Source organism: Sphaeramia orbicularis, chromosome 16 (assembly GCF_902148855.1).
Source record: "Sphaeramia orbicularis chromosome 16, fSphaOr1.1, whole genome shotgun sequence".
In the NCBI taxonomy this organism is placed as follows: domain Eukaryota; kingdom Metazoa; phylum Chordata; class Actinopteri; order Kurtiformes; family Apogonidae; genus Sphaeramia; species Sphaeramia orbicularis.
In genome coordinates this window covers 36,933,486-36,954,918 of record NC_043972.1, presented here as the reverse complement: position 1 = coordinate 36,954,918, position 21,433 = coordinate 36,933,486, and the positions used below count along the sequence as shown (strand labels likewise).

General features: G+C 42.3%; 1 protein-coding gene across 1 annotated transcript in view; it reads right to left on the bottom strand.

Annotated features, from left to right (window-relative positions):
• Nucleotides 1-21,433, bottom strand: part of LOC115435802 (nectin-2) — a 45,571-nt gene that overhangs the window by 10,227 nt on the left and 13,911 nt on the right. Inside the window, 8 exon segments of the mRNA XM_075353518.1 lie at nucleotides 47-195; nucleotides 865-988; nucleotides 1,159-1,334; nucleotides 1,336-1,372; nucleotides 1,375-1,396; nucleotides 3,185-3,249; nucleotides 3,252-3,381; nucleotides 4,240-4,349. Of these exon segments, the coding sequence (XP_075209633.1) occupies nucleotides 47-195; nucleotides 865-988; nucleotides 1,159-1,334; nucleotides 1,336-1,372; nucleotides 1,375-1,396; nucleotides 3,185-3,249; nucleotides 3,252-3,381; nucleotides 4,240-4,349 (813 nt within the window).

Below are 21,433 nucleotides of genomic sequence, written 5' to 3'. Positions count from 1 at the left end.
TACGTGTTTTAGTTGCGTTTGTGCTTGTTTGAGTTCTGTAACTTACCTCTGACTAAAACTGTGACCTGGTCCTTGCCGGTCCCGATGCGGTTCTTAACCTCACAGACAAACGTGGTGTTGACTGCGTCATCCACCTTGAGAACCTTCAGCTGATTGTCTTTGATCTCCACTGTATCCGGCATCTCTCCTGACATCCTGCAGAAACATGAGTGTATTGACATATGACAGAAGACGGAGGAAAAAATGCCAAAAGTAAATAAGTCAAAAAAAGAAATAGAGAAGGATTGGGCTTTTACAGAAACATGCTGCATTGTGCAAAGTCATCAAATTCCACTAATCTTGATCGGCAGTGCAAAACCAATCAGTTTTCCCTTTCCTCAAAAGGCAATCTATTATCACATACTGAGGAAAAATACGATATGGGCTGGAGAAAAATCAGAACTACGGATCCCCAACTCAAAATCTCATCTCTCCCAATTTCAAGTTCCAGACTCACAGTATTTTTTTTTCAAATTTTGTCACAGTTATGTTAATAGCTGATAATGCGGAAAAATGGGGAGAGGGAGTCATATTGTGTTTCTCATTATGCGAGGGTTAAATTCTCGAGTCACAGAGTCCATTATGATAACTTATACGGCTATCTCATAATCAGAGTGCGGGCTGTAGTGGCAATAATAAAAGCGCTGATTGCAGCTCTGTAAGGATTGGGACCTGGGAATTTAAGGGTAAAAGAAGGGAAATGAAAGAAAAAAGAGGGAAAACAGCTCAGGCGGGGGAGCAGAGAAAGAGAAAAAGGAAGAAAGAAAAACCGTTTGGAAAAGAGAAAGAAAGAAACGTGCCCAGAGGTCACAGCAGGTGTTGTACTCACGTTCTCCACAGGACCAGTGGTTGGAAACTGGATTCCCAGTAGCCTGGCAGGTGAGGATAACATTTGTGCGACCCACGTACCAATATTGTCATAACCCGCTAATCTTCACCTGAGGGGGGTCTGATGGAGGAAACATGTGAATGACAGAGAGGAGAAAAAAAAAACAGCAAAGTAGATTGACTTCAATTAATCATTCCAAGGTCTGAAATGGGCAAAACCTCATATGTTAGTGTGACCAGGAAAGGGGTTGATGGCAATAATGCTTCTGGGTGCTCTTGTGTGGTGTCTACATTGAACTGCCAGCGTCATGGGGAAACTCTCCGGTTTGACCTGGGTCCTGTGCTCCACCACGCAGCTAATGTCCTTCGCGTTGTCAGCTGCTGTGGGAACCATGCGGTACTCACTGGTGATTGACACGGTGTTGTCATTACCCGGCTTAGAAACCGTTGTTGCATGCCATTGGCTGTAGTGACCAGGAGATCTTGGCAGCAGGGCGACCGTCAAAGACTCACAGCGTGCAACAACGACCTCTTAGTGGTCAATCCACTGTACGGTGGAGCTGCGTTCTGAGGCTTATGCTGAGGATAGATGGATGATGGAGGGGGGGGAGAGAGGATAAGACATGCAGAGAGGCAGAGAGAAGATTAGAGGATGGAGAGATAGATAAAAATGGAAATAAGGCAGCGAGGGAAGAGATAATGTGCACTATTATCGAGTAAACAATTAAGTCACCAGTCTAGCAAAGCAAATCCAAAAACTCAATCTCAAAAAAGTCTCTCTCTCTCTCTCTCTCTCTCTCAACCTCAGCCTTTTCTCTCTAGAACAAACACTGATAAACAATTACAGAGCAAACCCACCCAAACCCTAAATCTTCTTTTTCTCCCCCTTCATTTCTTTAATCTATCCCCTCACTCACCATTGATAAACAATTTCCCTGACTGGAGCAATGCATTCCCATGCACTATTTCTAAACCACTACATTATCTCTGTCAGCCCTCAACAGACCTACTCTACCTCTCTCCCTCTACAACTGCCCTCTGTGATACTCGTGTGGGATCAGAGGATAGCAGGCAGGACAGCAGCTGACAGCAGGCATGACAAGCAGCCAGATCAATACATTGCCTGAGGGGAGGCAAGGAAGCATGATGCGTTTGGAAGAGAAGAGGGAGGCGAAGAGGCACTGGTGCTGGGCCAAGGTTAGACCAATGGTTCCATTGCATTAACAAGAACACAATTGATCTGACAATGCCACTTATAATAGCAATTAAGAGTAGCTGGACATGCTTTTAACCTGCATGCTACCTTTGGGGGTGGAAGAGAGCCTAGGAAGGGAAGTAGGTGGAGAGCACTCTGCATATATATGGTTGATGATTGATGTAGAATCTGTCATAGGTGCGCCGTTGTGCTAAGACGTAGTGACTAAAAAGCCTTTTTTCACATCGTCTTCATACTCTTCAGCAGGGTTTCTGCAGGTTTCAGTCAGTTAAACAAAGACCATTATGAATACAGTATAAGAACTACTTCACATCTACCCTCGCAATTGTGAAATACAAAGAGCATGAAGGAGAAGCAGAAACTGACTTTGGTGATGCTCCTTATAAGTGAATACAGAACGCTGTTGGGTGGTGTTAGGCATTTGAAAGTGGTGTTTCACAGAGGCTTTATGATTTTATGACTTCCCATGTAATGCCTTTCAACACAAAGTTCCAAATTTGAATGTGTTCCTACAATAGGTGTGAAAGTCTTCAAACTTGTTATTTTCTGCAGGTCTCAACTTAACACTAAATGCGTTATTCAACAAGCCTTATCTCTTATTCCTTAAAGTGACATTAACAGAAACACTTCAAATATACCACTTCTATAAATAAAACAGCGATTTAAAAATTTTTTTTAAAATGGTATCTTACTGATTTGGGAGATGGATCATTAGTCCACATGTGCTCAGTGTGTGCAGTTTGCATTAGTGGTTCCATGATGAGTAGCTTCGTTGTTTTATTACAGATATAACCAATACAATATTTTCCCTAGCACGTCTAAAGTGAGGCTACCATTAGACAGCTTATTAAAGCAATGTTAACTTAAATCCCACTCAATGTCAAAAACTTTAAGATATTTAAAAGCTAAAATTCAGATTAAGCAGCATTACGTTTTTGAGACACTTTATCCACCTACAGAAACCCTGTGAAGACACTTAGATCCCTAAATCTTGTGGACTGTTCACAACATCATATACACAGCATGAGATGAAGGTTGTGACCTACCCAGCATAACCAAATTAGTGATGCCTGTTCATTGCCACCTGGGTAGGTAGCATACCTCGCAGATTGTATAGTCCCATCGTACGGTCATTCTAACATCCGTTATCTGGATTGAAGGACTGGCAATGTTGGGGGACTGGGTGAGAAGCTGACACGGCCCCTCTGAGGTGAGTCTGGGTAGTTGGATCAAAGTTTGGGTGAAACACGGCTATATTGGTTTCTTTCTCCCTCCTTAGGCTCGTAGATCCACGTGACCTGTGGTGGAGCAGACACAGGGTCAGTCGTTAGATGCAAAGAGTGACAGACCAGACCAGTGGACTGAGAAAAAGCATCATTTATCATGGCTCTGATAAGTGTCACTGGAGAGCGTTTTAACGCATCCATATTTTGCTGTAAACTCCACAGGGCAGTGTATGCAGCATCACAATCAAATAACTGGAGCAGGTATGAATATGGATGTGGGTTTTTTTAGGCTCTGCACTCGCTCTCTTTCAGCTGCTCTTAGTGGAACCAAGCAGAGTTGTGCACTTCCCACTTCATTGAGATGCGACTAAGAAGTGCGTCCATTACCATATTCAATCCCCTAAAGCAAAATGAAGCTTAGTATTGTTTGTTTGGAGTAATAAAACATTAAGCCTAAATGTGATTTTAAAAAAGCTATTACTAACCTTAGGATTATGTCTGCGGGCTATGATTGTTAGATTAAGGTTATGTGATAGGTAAACAAGGAACATGGACCAAAATACTAATTTCACATGTATTTAACTGTAATGATTTGCACTTTTACACCTGGGTGACGAAATTGCAAACACCTGCAGAATCAGGGTTGTTGCATAAATGGCAAATGCAATTTTTCTGAGCTGTATGTTTCTACAAATACAGAATTGTGAATTCATTTAATAGCTTCAAATGTGAGAGCAATTGTCATCCGAAGCAATTTCAACAAATTGTATTGTGTCAAGTCAGCACAATGAACTGCAATTTCAGGATGAACCAGACGTTGTTATTAGATTTTCATACCACCAATATGGTTTAGACTTGATATGACTGTGCTGGTATGACGACGTAATCAAATACTAACACAAAAAAGACGAATAAAAAATGCATAATGACCATTGTGAGCTGGATCCCAGTGGCATCGGTGAAGGCACAACGCAGGCTGACTGTCTGGCCAGGATACGACGACACCTCTGGCTCCACCTTGACCCGCTGACCTGATGCTCCTAGGACACAAAGAGAAAGAAATATTAACCTGTGCTCTTTCCTTCCTTTCCAAATGTGGAGAGGAAGCGAGGAAAGGGGGCAGAGGAATTGTGTTGGGACTAAGCCCACTGATGATAAATGAGGACAGTGTGGAAGTGTCTGGTACAACAGAGGACAGCATTAGTGAACTGAGGCAAGTAGGCCAGGAGTCTGGTATCTCTCCATGACTGTGCTTGTGGACAGAGTGGGCAAAAAAAAAAAAAAAAAAAAAAGGATGTGTGGTGGAAAAGAGGAAAGCCAGTTCTTTTTGCACTTAGGTCATAAATCAATCTGGATGGGTTATACTTTTCTATAGCCTGCCATTTGCTGTGCCGACACATTCCTGTGTAGCAGCAAAGAGTCAAAATAAATATGCTTTTCTTGGTATGTCGTGTCAGTGGGTGTGTGAAAAACAGAAGAGTGAGGGGCTTAAGGACGACAAATCTGTTCTCGCATATATGTGTGGTGTAATCCAGGTCTCTGTGAAAATGTAATTACTTGTATGAGTAAGCGCGCATTAGTGTATGTCAGCAAGATTGCACCTGTTTTAAGTAAGAGTGGATTACCTGCGGATACACAACTTCAAATGTCTGCAGCCACGGCTAAGTGTGCAAATGTGTGTGCTCACAAGGTGTTTACCAGCAAGCTACACACATACAACAGCACCAATGAAACACAATTTCTCCAAAGACAAACAATTACCTGCAGAACTAGTTCCACCAGTTTGTGCTGAGCTAAAGCTGCTGTGTTGAAACTAATATGATCTGGAGGGCTGATGGAACACACATACACACACACACCCACATGAAACCCATAGGCTTGGAGATAAGAGTAAAGGGCAGTGCTGTCTTTCTCTTTTGACGAGCAATAAACACCACACCTTCTCTTCTCTGGGGGAATCTGAGCTACAGTATCAATGCAGAAGAGGGAGGAAGAGCAAAAGACTGAGTGGGAAAGTGGAGGAAAAAAAAGCCTTTCCTAGAATAACACTTGCTCTCCCAGGACCAACCCAATTTACAACCACAAAACAACCCCCTTGTAGCCACGGAGGAACCTCTGGACAACCGCTAACCAGCCCGTGGGAGCAGCAGAGAGCCTTATTGGGCTGGAAAGAGGAAAAGCTCACTCTGTTCTTTCTCTCTGACACACATACAAAACTATGTCTGCCCAAGTAGACACACACCGCTACATGCACTAACATTTATACACATTTACTACATATATCTTATGACAGCTTTATTGTCAAGCGTCTGACCTGTAAGCTTTCAATTGTCCTGAGCATTTCATAAAGACCCAGCTGCAACCCTTATCAATCTACATGAACTTGGCTGATTAAGTACAGATGAGCTTTGGGACAGGGAGCTATTCTCTGGTTAGTAAATGATGTAGTAAAGGAAACTGAAAACAGATCAAAGGTTGTTGAAACCCTTGATTACTCATCTTGGCATACTGAGCAACTTGTGCTGCTTTACTCTACTTGTATCATAAATACATGCATATGGAAACCCTAGGTTGCTCTTCTGAGGCAAGATATATATCGAAATTTGCAATACCATTTCTACACTGTGATGTGTGTTGTTTTGGCAAATCTGACTGCACTGCAACTTAACATGATAATGACAGTAGGGCAACTTATTATAACTAGTTAAAGCTGCAGGAGTCAAAATCAATCCACCAAAACTTGTTAAAAACATGGCGTAGAATAGTAAAGTTACAAACCAGATTAATAATTACAGGTCTCAATCACATATTCAACCCCTACATCTGTTGCTGGAATTGGGAACCATTTTCGGCAGTCTCATTATCAATTATGCTAGGAACCCTGTGACAACGCCTGTGATTAGACATGTAGATGTAGAACTCACATATCGTCTCAAACCACTTGAATTACAATATGCTGAATCGCAATTGTGGATTTTTTTTTTTTGTCCATTTCTGCAAAAAAAAAAAACCTTGAAAATAGTGGTCTTACATTACATTGCAGCTTATTTGATAGCACTACTTTTGTCATTTGAAGCCTTAAATGTTTTGCTCTGAAGAACTGTTAATTTTAACGTTCAGTCTTTTTTTTTTTTTTACCTCAAATTAGGTCTCATGTGAGCTGGTTGTGTTTCTTCTTTGCATGAAGTTCCATACATATAAAAGATGAAAATAATCAAATGTGATGAAGTACCATACGGTAAGTTTAATTTACTGAATAAGAAGTTCACTTTACACAATGTGGCATTGATCATATGTTCCACCGCCCTACATTTGGTTGTGCGCATATAATATTTATGCATATGGAAATGTACATGTACACACAAGCATGTGTAGTTGTGTGTACACATAATGGGGGAGCAGAGCAGAACTGCGCCTGTGTCTGTCATTCACAGGCAATAAGAGGAGAGCCAACACAGGTCAACTCCTGCCAGAGCTTAGATGAGAGACAGGCTGGCCTTATGAGACTCCACACAGCCACAGGGAAATGAATATTACACACAAGACACAGAACAAGACTTGCACGCCCCCATCTTTCTTGATAGTCCCCAAACCCCAGGCCCTGAAGACTCAGAGACTCTGTGTCATTTGAACAGCCAGCACAGAGCGGAGACGTCTGCGTGTGCATGAGTGTGCATGTACATGAACACAAAAGAGTCTTGACAAAGCTGAGGCAAGGCTGCATTTGAAATAGTAATTGCCAGTATAAATATTTTGAGAGCATTGGTCATATTAAACATAAGAGAGAGAGAGAGAGGGGAGGCAGAGTGAGACACCGGAGTAAGGGAATTAGAGAATAAAAGACAGTTCAAGGGGTAAGACTGAAAAGACAACAGAGGAGCGACACAGGGAGAAAAGGCAAGGGTTGGAGGGGAGGAGAGTGAGAACAGAAGCCTTGTGTCACCGCTGCTCTACTTTACAGTAGCTTTGCTGCCTGCAGGTGACATACAAGAAATGCCCTCAAAAGCCCAGATGAACAAATGCATGCATGCAAAACTGTCCTCTTCCACCATCCTCAAGTAGTCAGATGTCACCGTCCTAAGTACTGTCACCTATCATATGTCTTTAACACCCACATGATGAGCATGATGTACACACACACACGCGCACACACACATTATGCTGATGGCGCTGCGACAGCCCTGCCATATTAACACAGTCCGCTCTGATCCCCTGCCCTGGTCATGCTGACATTTCCATATTTCCCACCATTCGTCTGTGAAGAGTAAAATGAATCAGGAAGGAAGGATGTGTGCTAGGAAGATGGAAGGTGAAAGGAGGAGCTGAGAGACTGGCTGGAATGCCAAGTGATGGAGGAGGATGAGAAGGGGGGGGGGGGGGGTAAGGAAAACTGGGGATGAAGGGTGTGAAGAGAACCACAGTGCCAGGAATAGAGAAGAAAGAGAGAGCATATGTGTTTGAGAGGAGAGGAGGAGGAGGATCTCGAAGGGAGACGGTGTGAGCTATAACAAGGTTAATAGGATACAGCTGAGGGACAAAAGAGAGAGACATCCAGAAAAGAGAACTAGGAGGGAGGGAGGAGTAGGTGAAAAAGGAGACAAGAGAGATGAGGTGGGAGAAACTAAAAATGGAGAGGCAGGGGAAGGTGGTACAAGGTGAGAGAGAACAGAGCGAAGAGAGGCAGATGAGAGAAGAGCGGAAGTGGAGAGCAGAGCAGGGTAGACTCCACACCTGACCTTGTGAGAAACACTGTGGCTGTGATAGAAATAGAAAACGCAGTGTAACAGTGTGAATGAGCGAAAGGAGGCAGGGAGAGCGAATCAGAAGAAGTACTCAAAATCCTAATTTTCTCTGCCGTGCTCCATTTGAAGCTTACACTTATCGGTCGGCGTCTGTCTGCCTCACTGACTCTGGAACCTAATGGCATGCATGTCCTCTGCCTGATCCCCCATATAGCAGAGAAATAAGCACAACATCCGGGGACACGGAGAGCAGGCATCACCTAAAATATCTAATGGCCTTCAGAGCTCACTGATTCTTCGCCACTTCATCAAGCTAGTGGCTATACACTGTCAGGTGGGCTAGAATGGAACTACCCATTCTCCATGTTCTTGACGATTGTTCTAGCAAACCATTCTATGTGTGTGTGTGTGTGTGTGTGTGTGTGTGTGTGTGTGTGTGGTTGTGTGTGTGTGTGTGTATATTATATATGTATGTGTGTCTATTTGAAAAAGGAGACAGAAAAAGTGGATATGTTTTCCTTGGGTCTTTCTGTGCTCTCTCAATAAGCATTCTGGCCTTTCATTATTCTTCCAGGTCTGTGTGAATTCCCCATTTCCATTATTCTCTCCTTGTTGTTATTGTTGTGCCCACCCTTTCCACTCCTGAAGAAAAAATAGTTTTGATACCAGCGGTATAGAGTGCACCACGGAGCACCACTATTCCGCCCTGATGGAATCTATTTCCACACACTCTCTCTGACTCTCCTTGTTCAAATATAATTTTTACAAGTCTGGCTTCAGTTTATGTGTGCATAGTGTCACCATTTTGTAGTATATATGACTTACAAAGTGCTTACTAAACAGCAAAACAGTGTGAACACAACAAAAACAATAAGCCACCTAAGCCACTTAATCAGTCCAACAATTACATTTAGAACAACTCTGAACCTGAGCTTTTAATGTGCACCAGATAATCTTCTCATCTTTGTGATCTACGCTCCATGAATACATAAGCAGCTATATACAGTGATGCTGAATTAGTGTGTAAAAGTGCATGTTTCATGTAACTTCAATTCAATTTCATTCACTTGGAATTGCCAAGGTGCACAGCAGATTCACCATAAACTCACTGACTGGACATGCCATTAAAGCGTCAATGGGCATTTTGGTGTCATTGGGCAAAAATTCCATAATAACCTTTCAGCACACTGTAATTCAAGAGGTCTCGGGGGAACTAGACTCCTGCTCCCCCGCAAACTGTAATGTTTTGACTTTGTTTTTCAATAGTGGTATGAACTTGAGTCACACCGTCCATCTCTCTGTCTCTACTCAGAGCAAAGTGAGAATTTCTTTGTATATTTGCTTATCTATATTTTTCCTCCAGATTTCTACCTTCTACAATTTTAAATTTCTCTCTAATAATAAATGAACATTGATTGTTCATGTTATTACATATTTACTGTGAGTTTAACAATACCCTACACACACACACTACAGATAACACAAAACGTAACCATCCTCCAAATCGTTTAAAAAAATGATAAAGGGTGAATTATCAGATCAATTTCATTCTCAGTATAACAGTGGTCTTCTGTGATTGTGGCCTTGGATACAAGTGGTTTACAACTGAAAGCTCTGCCAAAATACCAGCTTTGTAGGCTCCCAAAACACAATTTTGTTTTGTATTTTTGGTGTTTTTTTTTCCCCTTTTGAAATGCTGGCACAGAGAAGACTATTCATTCACTTCAGTGATTATTATTGGGGCTGTAGTTTTGAACAGCGCAGTTTCTAAGTATTGGGACAATGACACATTTTGTGTTGTTATGGTACTGTGCTTCAGCAAATAGATCTGAAATTGAACAATGACTGGGATTAAAGTGCTGACTTTCAGTTTTGAGAATGTCTGAGTGTACTTATTTACTGTTGTGGGAGTATAGTCCTTAGTCTTTATATCCCTCATCATGCCCATTGTAGCTGGACAATGTGGCTACTAGTGTTGTAGTACGCAAAATCGATCTTGGTCTCAAGACCCCACATATAATCCCTGGACAGTCCTGTCCATAGACGTGGTATAGCAGGGGTGGCCAACATAGAGCCCGCGGGCAAAATACTGGGGTGCCAAAGGTTCTAATTTGGCCCACAGTATGAATTTGGAAAGTGAAAAAATTATACTAAAGTTATTAAGAGTCAAAGGTGTCATACTTGTTTTAGTTCAGGTTCCACATTCAGCCCAATTGTGATCTCAAGTAAAATAATAGTACAATACCTATAAATATTGACTCACATTTTAAAAAAAAAATCTAAATTTCATCGTAAAAAGTATCGATATCGGCAAAAGTAATCACAAAAAAAAATCTGATTGGAAGCAAAAAAATCTAGATCGGGACATCAGTTGCAGTGATGTCTGCAAACTCGCTAGTAATAAAGTTTGGTTTCCAAAACCACAAAGAATACATCTGTAAAACAACATGCAAAACCAAACTGAACCAAAAACTGTGACAAAAAATAGCGTATATATATATATATATATATATATATATATATATATATATAATATATATATATATATATATATATATATATATACACACATATATATATATATATATTCATTGGTTTGTTTGGATGGTGAAGATGTTTAAGTGTTTTGTCATTGCATTTTATTTAGGCTTGGCATGTTCCCATCATTTTAGTGCTGTAATTCTTGTGAATGAAGCAGCTGCTGTTCGGTTGATGGATGCTAGATTTTTGACACAGAAAAACAAACTAATAATTGAGATTTCCTGTATTGTCGTGCTTTGAAAAAAGTGTAGAGCCTGTTTGTCACTGTTACTGTAAATCAATCTTAAAATTGAGAATTCATACTTTGTTCACTTATAATTTTTCATTGTATGAACAGTCTTGGTCTTGACTTGGTCTCAACCCTTAAAAGTCTTGGCCTTCTCTTGGTCTCGGATGGTGTGGTCTTGACTACAACACTAGTGGCTACACTAAACCAAGAAGTATCTCAAATCAGTGCTACAAGGACAAGATATATGAATATCCAAACAGTTATGAACTTCACTGTACTGTTTTATACATTTAGTCTTTAGTGGAAAACAGGTTGTGACCACCTTTTCTTTTGTTACATTCACCACCTCAGTAAAATTGCAGTTTTCAGTGAAGTGCCTGTCATTTGGGTGCCAACTGTTTATTTTATCTAGGGCTCTGTTGCTGGCTTTGTCAGATGCTTTGTCCAGCTTCTAAACCTGCTAATGGTCCCAGTCAAATGTGTATTAAAGCTTGGACATGCAACATGTCATCCTACTTAAAACGATCTGCCTTTTATAACTGATTTGTGTGTGATGTTGCTATTATTCTGTCCAATTCAAAACAGAAAGGCTGTTGTAGCTGCCTGTCTTATCCTGACTGCTGTTGAATTGTAGTAATAGCCGTTACCAGCTTGAGTCTGGAACAAACCCAGCCTGAACCTGCTGTTGGCTGCTGCTACCCAACATTGTTCCTGCACTACTTCCTCTGACCTTCACTCTCTCTCTCTCTCTCTCTCTCACACACACACACACACACACACACACACACACACACACACACACACACACACACAGTACATTCATACACAGATGCAAACACAATATAGCCATATAAGCACACATGCACACACACATATATGCACACACAGTTGTGGCTACTTTGGTATGCAGGGAGCAGAGTGGGAATGCAGCTTAGATTTGACAGGCGAGCCAGTTTGACAAGCTAAGAATAAAACTAGGAAATGAAGACTTGAGATGTGTCTCGTCTTCTCATTGACCTTTCCTCTGCGCTCTCTATAAGGACCAATCGATACCTCATGGCAAAGCTACATTTAGAGATAGCCACTGCACGCTTATGGACTTCTCCAGTGACAACCTATTATAACCTACTCATACCCTCACTGTCTATGGAGAAGAAAAGTACTGAGAACATGTTGGTTTGATAAAGAAAGAGGCTTGAAAGATCACACAGCATCTCCAAAAATCACAATTGTGGTTCAATTGCCTAGAAATGTAACAAAGAAAAGCAGTGTTTAAAAAAAGGTTGGGTGTTACAGGGAGGTTGCATACAGGAGACAGGAGGTAAAAAAACCCAACCTTGTGATGCAACAGGAGCCAAAGAAAAAAAAGGTGCAAGAAGTAGTGAGAGATACATTTCACTTTGTTCACAGTGACATGATGAAATATTTGATAACTGACTCTGAACACAGACTGTGGATCGAGAAGGAGAATCAAACACAGGCAGAATTGAGGAAGGGCGGCACAAACGCAAAGAAATATACCAGAAGGAGAGCGAAGGAGAAAAAGGGGTTTTGGAGGGAGGACACCCGGAGACATGAACAGGCTTCAAAGTGCCAAGGAGAAATGAACAGCTGGAGGAGAAATCTGTACGGGGAGGTGTGTGTGTGCGTGTATACGAGTGTGCGTGTATGCGTGCTCTGTATGCTGATGCATACTCTTATTATTTGCCTGATTTTAACAAACACGCCCTAGGACTTGAGTGAAAATCATTTGCAAAAATAAGCATTTGCCAATTCAATTAAGTGTATCTTCTTAATGAAAACAAACCCACTAGGGAAGTTACAAACCCCTTTAAAATTATATTTCAGGCTTAAACTCATGTACACATCATCTGAAAAGCTGCCATATGTGAAGCTGAACCATGACCTTAGCTCTGCCGTGACACTTTGTCCAGGTCTACAGAGTATGTATGTGTTAGAGTGGAAGTAAGTAAAAATTGGCAAAGCAGAAGAACAGACAATGGGCTCTCCCAGCCATTTAACTGCAGGGGCCTTCGTATGAAATTACATGCACAATAGCCCGTGAATGTATCTCTGTAGACCTCTCTCACGCTTCCAGTTTCAGTGAGGTACATACCACAAACAGAATATTTCACATTGAGCAAGCTCTACTGGTCAAACAAATTGAAAGAAAAAGGATCAAACAAAAATGGTGTTCTTGTGTCTTGTTTTTACTGCAGCATATCACGCATTGCAACAGGAGGAGCCTTACAACCAACAACATACACAAACTGCTTAATCATTTACCACTTGCCAAGCTAAGGGAAAACCATGCATAAGAGATAAAAATGACTTGCTAGGTAGTCAAAATACTGTGTGTGCAGTAACGGTGAGACAAACACATTCCCACACATTTCAACTGCTAGCATAACCACACAAACACACACACTCAGTATCAGGGAAGAGAGGTACTCCTCTCCACTGGGTGAATAATTTATCCCTGGGTAAGAACGACAGTAGTGTGCTCTCCTCCTCCTCTCATCTTTTCATTATTGATAAACACGAGCATCTACACTGTACCTGACCCAGGAGAGAGGAAAAGAGAGCGAATGAGGGAAGAAAAGCAAGGGTCAAAGAGAAGACTGCAGTAAAGACTGACTCTGGAACTGAAAGAAATACAGAAACTGTGTAAAGCCGGGGTTGTATAAAGCATAAAACACAAAAGAAGAAAATGAGCAAGGCCATGAAGCATAAGCGTGGTTTTATGGTAGCGCATGTTTTCATTTGGCACAGGCCCCATTTAAGGTCAGTAAAGTCTTGCTTTGTAACTGGCAGTTTACTGTGGACAGAAAGGACACAGCTCTCCAGAGCCAAACAAATAACTGCTGCTTCTTTACTGCCTTTGCTACTGCTATCGCTCCTACCCACTGATAAGTGACTGAATAACTTACTGGCTGGATGGCTGACAGACACCCAGCTCCCCTGCGGCTCCTGGCTCTGCTTTGTCTGCTCGGGCTTTGCACATCACTCTACCTCCACCACTCTTGCCTTCTCTCGGCATCGCTCACTTACTTTCTTTTTTTCCCCTCTGTGCCATAGCCCTGTCCTGTCTTTTCATTTTGGAATAAATCCTTTTTATCCCTCTGGCTCATTCTGCTCTTCCTTGACTGCGTTTTTTTATGCTGCTAGTTCTTTTTCTGTCTGACTTCTTCATTCTAGCTCTATGTGCCATCGCTCCTCACCGTAATTGTACTGGGCATGTTATTTTAGCTCCGCATGTAATATTGGGTTTCACTGCTGGGTGACCATAGTGACTGATCTGCAGTCAGTGTACAAGCATAAAATGTAAATCTGAGGCTTTGGGAAAACATTTTCAGACAGATCTTAGGTCAGTGTCTAGGAAATGTCTTGATCTATCGTCCATTATGCATGCCGAGGCCTTGTACCTCTTTATCAGGCCTAGCAGTAAGCTGACCAAAAATCCTTCAGATGTCGCATTCTGAATGACTTTGGAAGTATATGTAAGTGAGTGTATACACTGAATCTAACCACATCTCACATCTGAAAAAAGATCAGGCTCAATCACAAGTGCACAGCTGGGGCTAAATGCTCAACAAATGTCTAATTCATGATGTGTAAGGGTTCATTTCAATGTCTGTGCTTCTATCTCTTTAGTCATTACTTTGTCTTTGTGTATGTGCGTGTATATATAAATATATATCCGTCCCTCTGCATGTCAGCTGCTAACATAATGTGATTATGCGTCCTATTTTCGCCTCCCTAACAACACTTCAATGTGAGAGTCTACAAATGTGTCAAATAGGATATTTTAGGCCGAGTGTGATCCTTTCCCCAAATTAAAACTGCCGCCTGATAAAGTGAGAGGAATTCCATGACAATCCTGCCCACGGACCCAAACACAGCTGTGTTTCCAGGCTTTGCATCGGCAACATTCACCTTTACTTCACCTTGAGGAGGGGAGCACTTGATTTCCCAGCTGCTCTTCCCACAGTGTCAGAGCTACCGCTCAGCTTGCTACTGTTGAGCCCATTGGTCAACAATGTTGTCAACACGCAGCTCATTCATACTTGGATGGGTGAGAGACCAATCCAATTTATACTCTACATTAAAGGATTAAAATGCAGTACAGTGATATGAGGGAGACAGCTATTAGCACAGTCAATCTGTCAAGAGGATCACACAGCATGTTACCAAATCAGTGACTGCCATATGGAAGACAGAAGGTCAGGCACCACATGCAAACAAACAAGGAGGAGTGTACCAATATTATGATAAACTGATGTCTGTCCGTCACAACACCTTGCAACAACCAGCTGGATTGATTTCTGATTTGCAAGTCTGTGTGGGAGCATCAAAAATAACTCTGTAGAGACAGATCTGAAAGGACAGGCGAATTATGTTCCAAAATGTGACACCCACTATTTAGGAAAAAAAAAAACCAGCATGGAGTACATCAATTCTTGCATAAGTACAGCAAAACATAAAAGAGCAACTTATAATTTGTGACAATCCTGACTCATATTAGCAGAATAGAGCCATAATATTGCACAAATGTCAGAAAAGTGAACAGGTGGTAGTTGGAATTGTTTCTTTTTCTGCATTAAGTCAAAATGAAGAAACAATGAGGGGGAGATATGGCAGTAATTAGTAAACATCAGGCAGGTAGGTTAGGGGGAAAAAAGAACAAAAAGATAATAGTGGAAGACAATAGATACCTGAGGTAATTAAAACCCAGAAAGAAACTGTGCGTTGTCTATTAGAGCTGCGTTGTATGCGTGCGAGTTTCCTCCCCGCAGGTTTGCAGTGAGCTGTGAGGGCGGAGGTGAACAGGCCATTGTCTCGAGCCTCAATAGGAGGCAGGTAAGACGAAACTGTGCATTTCGACACATGCGGCCTCCTCTTATCTGCTCTGCCATAAAAGAGCAGGGGGAAGGTGATACTGAGGATGGAGGGGTAAAAGAGAAAGAAGAAAAGAGGGTTTTGACTGTGGTTTAAAATAAGTACAATGCACCATGAAAGTAATAACAATCAGAAATTATGAGGGGCCTGTGCTCAGGGTAGTCAGCCTCCTGTGCCCTCCCTCCACCCTTCCCTTTGTACTGAATGTTTAGTTCAACTTTGAATATTCTCTGAAGGACAGTCACTATGACAACCTTCCTTGGGAACACTGTGTATTGTTTTGATGCTGATGGATGAATGAATGAGCAACTACCAGACAGACATACAGCTGAAGGGGGGGAGGGGTGTTTTAAAGTTAGATTTCCTTTTATGTCAATTTGTTAAATAAAGTGCAATGCATAGAAATAAACAGAAAATATGCAGCTGGCTTCTGTGTAAAAAAAATTAAAAATTAAAAATTAAAAAAAGTTGAGGTAAAATAATAAAGCATATCTACCCTTAGGACAGCTGAACAGTTAGAATAAAACAAAAAACAACTTTAATTTCCCTTAAGTCAAAGCAACTGCACATTCACAATTACAAACACCAACTTAACAATCCTTAAAATGCAGGTAAGACATTGTTAAATGCTTTGTGAATTACTCAAAAACAATGCAGCAGTAGGGAATGCACACAGGTTTTAAGAGACCCCCGATGACTGCAAAACAAATTCACTTGCCAAATTGTTCTTTAAGCAACTCAGTACTCCCATAATTCTTCTACACTTTGCTGGTCAGAAAAGAATCGGATTCCCCATGTTTCAGTCCATTAAATTTTTTCTTAAGGTGCGGTTCAGTACAGGTCTTTAGAGAGACGCCATGAAACTAGCAGATATAAAGAAGGTCAAAAAAAGTTGTCTAATGAAGAATAGCTGAAGTTTGTTCCAGACATTTTCTTTATACTTTGTGTTTACATTATATCAACTGTCATTGGTGCATATGAAGGAACACTTAATTACACGGTTAACCAATGAGGTTGGTCTAATAAATAAATAAAATAAATAAATAAGACACCTATGACTGGTAACCCAGCATAAGACTTTGGCTTCTTCAAGTGTTCCTATGGGGGATAAGCAGCCTTTTTGTCCTTAACACCTTATAGGCCTACAAGGTGAACAGCAGTGGATCGAGTTTCCCTTCAATAGCAGTAGGAGCTGACGATTTTCGCCTATAATGGTTCAGCAGTCACAATGATGCCTCAACTGATCTGCCTTTTAGAAAATGAAGCCACTTTACAGACATCATACGGAGGAGTAAAACCGCACACATACACACACAGCTGTAAACAAAAGCTGCTGGAGTCATCCTTTGTCAGTACAATAGGTAAGAATTGGCAGTGTTTACCATCTAAACCCCTTAAGGCAGAGTGACAGATAGAGGATTGGGAAGTGGGGGATAGATAGATGGGGGTATGAAGAGGCAGAGATGGCCTTGCCATGCTCCAGTGACCAGCTTCAAGGACAGACGGGCCCTTCAATATCACAGCCTCTGTGTAATTAGACAGTGCTCTGTCACGCGCCAAAGACTTGCTCCTATTTGTGTCATATTAAACGCAGCATGTATATCCCCTACTGTGCCTTGCCATTGAGACCTAATGCAAATGGGGAGCAAAGGGGGATTTGTACAAATTTAATTACATTCATAATTCTCCCATCTTTCGGTGTAATCACTCGGGGTTAAGTTAAGTAAATCCACTTCTCAGCTAGCCACCCACGCCTCGTGTTGCGCTAATAAGTGTACTGTAACGTTGCGTTTTCGGGAGAAATTCAGTGACAGACTGAAACTCTCTAAGTGAAAGTAAACATAGTTCTTGGTATGCAGTGGTGAAATATAACAGCTGCACTCTTTCTACTGAAGTGCTGCATGCTTGGAGCACTGCAGCTCACATGTGTTTGTGTGTGTGAAACTGTCTGCTGGTGTATGATACTGTGTCTCTGAGGCCACCTGCAGTGTCTCCGAAAGGCAGGAAAAAATCTGCCGCTGTGTACATCCTTGCGTGTCTGTTTTTGAGTTTTATGTGTGTCTGTTTCTGTGTGTTCGGTACACCTCACAGCCAAATCGCGGCGCAGGCAGGCAGCTTTTTCGACACAGAGTGAGAGAGGGGAGTGAAGCAGATCAAACACAAGCCAACTAATCACAGACGCCGGCTAATTAGCGCAGGTCCTCAAAGGGGAACCAGGAATGAGTGATGATTCCCCCTTATGAATTTCCCAATAACACTGTGCCGTATGCCACCATGAATAGTCACTAGTCAGAGAGTGTGGAGACCAGAGAGGGTAAAGTGCAAACAGAGCCTCTGGTGATCTGGCCTTGTTGTAATCTTATCATCTCAGAGCACAGGGGCAAAGTGGGAATCAATAACTCTTATCTTTGTTTCAGTCATGTGCACAGAACAGCCACAAACATCCCCGCTGTGACAACCTACAGACACACAACGATGGTTTATCTCAACATCCTTAAATTAGACTGCATGGAACGTTTCCCGTTAAGGGATTTCTGGAACGATTAAATCCCAACTGTGGTGATATTCCAACCTCCAGAGCGAAGCGCACGGTGACGCTCCTGTGTGCAGAGTCTGAGTCCTGATTAGCAGACAGATCTGCCACACTGATCCCAGATTTCCACACTAGATCAGAGGCCCGAGCTGTGAGCGTGACGTGGCTGTGGCAACCAATTACAGATGTGACACACGGGCGCATGCAGGTCTGTGCACACACTCACACTTTCACCCTTCCACACAGACGCCTGTCCAGAAACAAATTTCCTCTGGCTGAAATCATCAAAGTCCTCCCAAGTACTCCCCTTCTCTTTTAATTTCAGACAAGAGGGCACCTGTCAGAGGATGCTTAGTTCATCAGCCAGCCAATTCTTACAGCGGCAGAGGCAGAAGGAGCCAATAAAGACTGTAATATGCCTATCCTAAGGAGCACACAGGCCACTGATGGGAGTTAGCCTAAATAAAATCCACTTCATCATTCTTCAAGTGCCCAAGTCCCATTTCGTCTTCATATATCTTAACATTCAGCTAAACATAGATATTCTAATTCTAGCTCTGGGCTGGGCTTTGAACAACATGCTTTCATTGGGTGGATAAACACAAACACACAGTCATTCACAGTTCTTTTATTTCACTGGATTTATGGTGGAACAATACCCTCCCTCTGCCCTCTGCAAAACTGCTATCAACGGCCAGCATTTGTTTAACATGATTACAGTGTGACAGTTGGCATTCATGTGGCAGACAAACACACTGAGAATGCAGACTTATTATGATGACAAAAATCCTAATATGCTTTGAATGTTAACAGCTGCATCAGATGGCTGGAAAGTGAAACAAATCGGTGAGGCCGGCCTGATAAAACAAAGTAGATCTTAGAATAAAATTAAACTCGCCAATTTACAGCTTCACAATAGCGTAGCAGGGAACACACACACAAAAAAGAAAGAAATGTAGATAAATAAAAACATAAGAGACACTGGAGAGGGAGCAGTGAGAGATATGGAGGTGGGGGGGGTTGTTGCTGCGGAGCAACAGCTGCTGAGCATCACATCTGCTCCAAGTGGAGTCATCAGCAAACAGACAGACTGGAACCGACCCACTGAGGCAGGCCCAGGGAGAGCGAGGAATGGACAGAGGAAGAGAGGGAGTGGTGGGTGTGGAACTGGAGCCAAAGAGGGGTGGAGGGGTAGAGAGGATGAGATGAGGAGGATACAATTAAAGAGATGGAGGGAGGTACAAGATGAAAAGGAGATGGTAGTGTAGAGAAGCAGCGAGAGCAACCTGTTACAGTCGGAGGCGATGGCACAGGGTGGGGCAAGTTGGTGGAAGGCTTTGCAGGGTACGGGAAAACTGAAAAATCATCTGTCCTTGTCTAGCCTCCCCCAAACACAACACATGCACACACACACACACACCATTAACCCTCTCACTTCCTTCTTTGACATCCTTCCTCCATCTCTCCTTCTTCTCTTCAGCAAGACTGACAGAACCAAGAGAAGCCTGTGAGAGTAAAGATGAAAGGCCTGGGAGGGAGGTGTGTGTGTTGAGAGAGTGTGTGAGATGAATGAATGACCCCTCTTATCCCTCATGCCCCCTGGAGCCATCCTGCCTTAAACAATAGCTAAAAAATACATACAAAAACCACAGGAGCACACAGGGGTCAGGCCGCTGTCGCATGTGGCGCATTTCGTGCAGCTCATGTGTTTATTCCATACTCACAACAGGTTTTCCCACGGTAAAAACAGACACACATCAAACATTGTGCTAACAAGGCTGCCTCAGCATGACTATCATCTTATACCTGGGTTCACGTCCTTTAGTCATACCTTTGGTCTGTGGAGAGGCACCCTGAGGAGAGGTAGGGACCTTGAGAAGCGTGCATTGTTCATTCATGATAGCAGCCAACCCGTAGCAGAATAAGCAATGTCATTTGGCAGCAAATGAAGGGGAAAGAGCAAAGCAGTTTATGCTAGCGTCTCTCTGAGGTCTCACAGCTAGCGCTAACATTAAGTTAGCCCGGGCGCAGGACAAAGCTCAGATTGTGTTCACATCTCTGCGTGGTGGAATAAACATAGCCAGTCCCGTTCAGCTTGCCGTCTCCTTTCCTCTTCTCTCTGCCTCCTACATTGTCACCCCTGCTGCATAAAAGAACAATCTACTGACGCAGCATGCCATTCGAAAATATTTACTCACTCTGTATTGGCAGAACACAAAGGCCATTCTCTTACTCTATGTGATGTCTAACATTCCAACAAACCATGCACCCTCATGCACTTGCCGACTGCACCTGCTCTGGATCACCCTTTCCTCTCTCTCCCTCTCTCTCTTTTTCTTTCTCTCTATACCATGCACGCCTGCACACACTTGTTTACTGTGGGAATTCCTGCCTTCCTAAACCTTCCATCTGGTTCATGCCTTTGACTGATTTCGAACTTGGCAAAGAAAAACAACTACTGAAGCAACAGTAGTCACCCCGCCTCGCCTGTGGCAGGGAGTGTGTATCTGCCGCTCGCATCCTTGCACACACCCCTCTGATTCAATACCCCTGACAGTTTTTAAACACCTTTTACTGTGCAGTTTGAACCCTTCTTCCCTCTTTTGCCTCTCTTTTCCTCCCTTCCTATCTCAGTCTGTCACCTTACATTCTCCCCTTGGTCCTTCGTAATCTTTTTCTTATTGCATCTTTCCTCTGTACCAATTTTCATAGCAGCTTCTCTAACTAATCCAAAACATTTCTGTTTTTAGAAAGTAAGCCCAAATATAAGTTCATTAGCAAGCAAGTACTGAAATCAGCTGCTAGAGCTAGTTGGAAAGCTCTGGTTTTTCTGAGCTCCTCATTCATTTGCATATGTTTGAAAACCAAGTCTAAATGAAACGATCAGAGATGATGATGAACTACAAACAAAGACCCAGAATTATTTCTATGATGAGGCTGCATGTCATGCTTGTTTTTAATGTGTTGCCTAGTGATCTTTTATTTAGGCTCCTAAAATAGATGCAAATGAATGGAGAGTTAGAAAAAAGCTCGGGCACCCGGAGTAATGACACATCCCTAGGGTGCCTACTGTTTTCGTGTGATTGTTCAAGAACTCCTATGGGGGTGTGCATGCTAATAAGTCATAATGTTCTATCAAAGTGAAATGTTGCCTCGCGTCTTCTCTCTCGTTTCATCAGA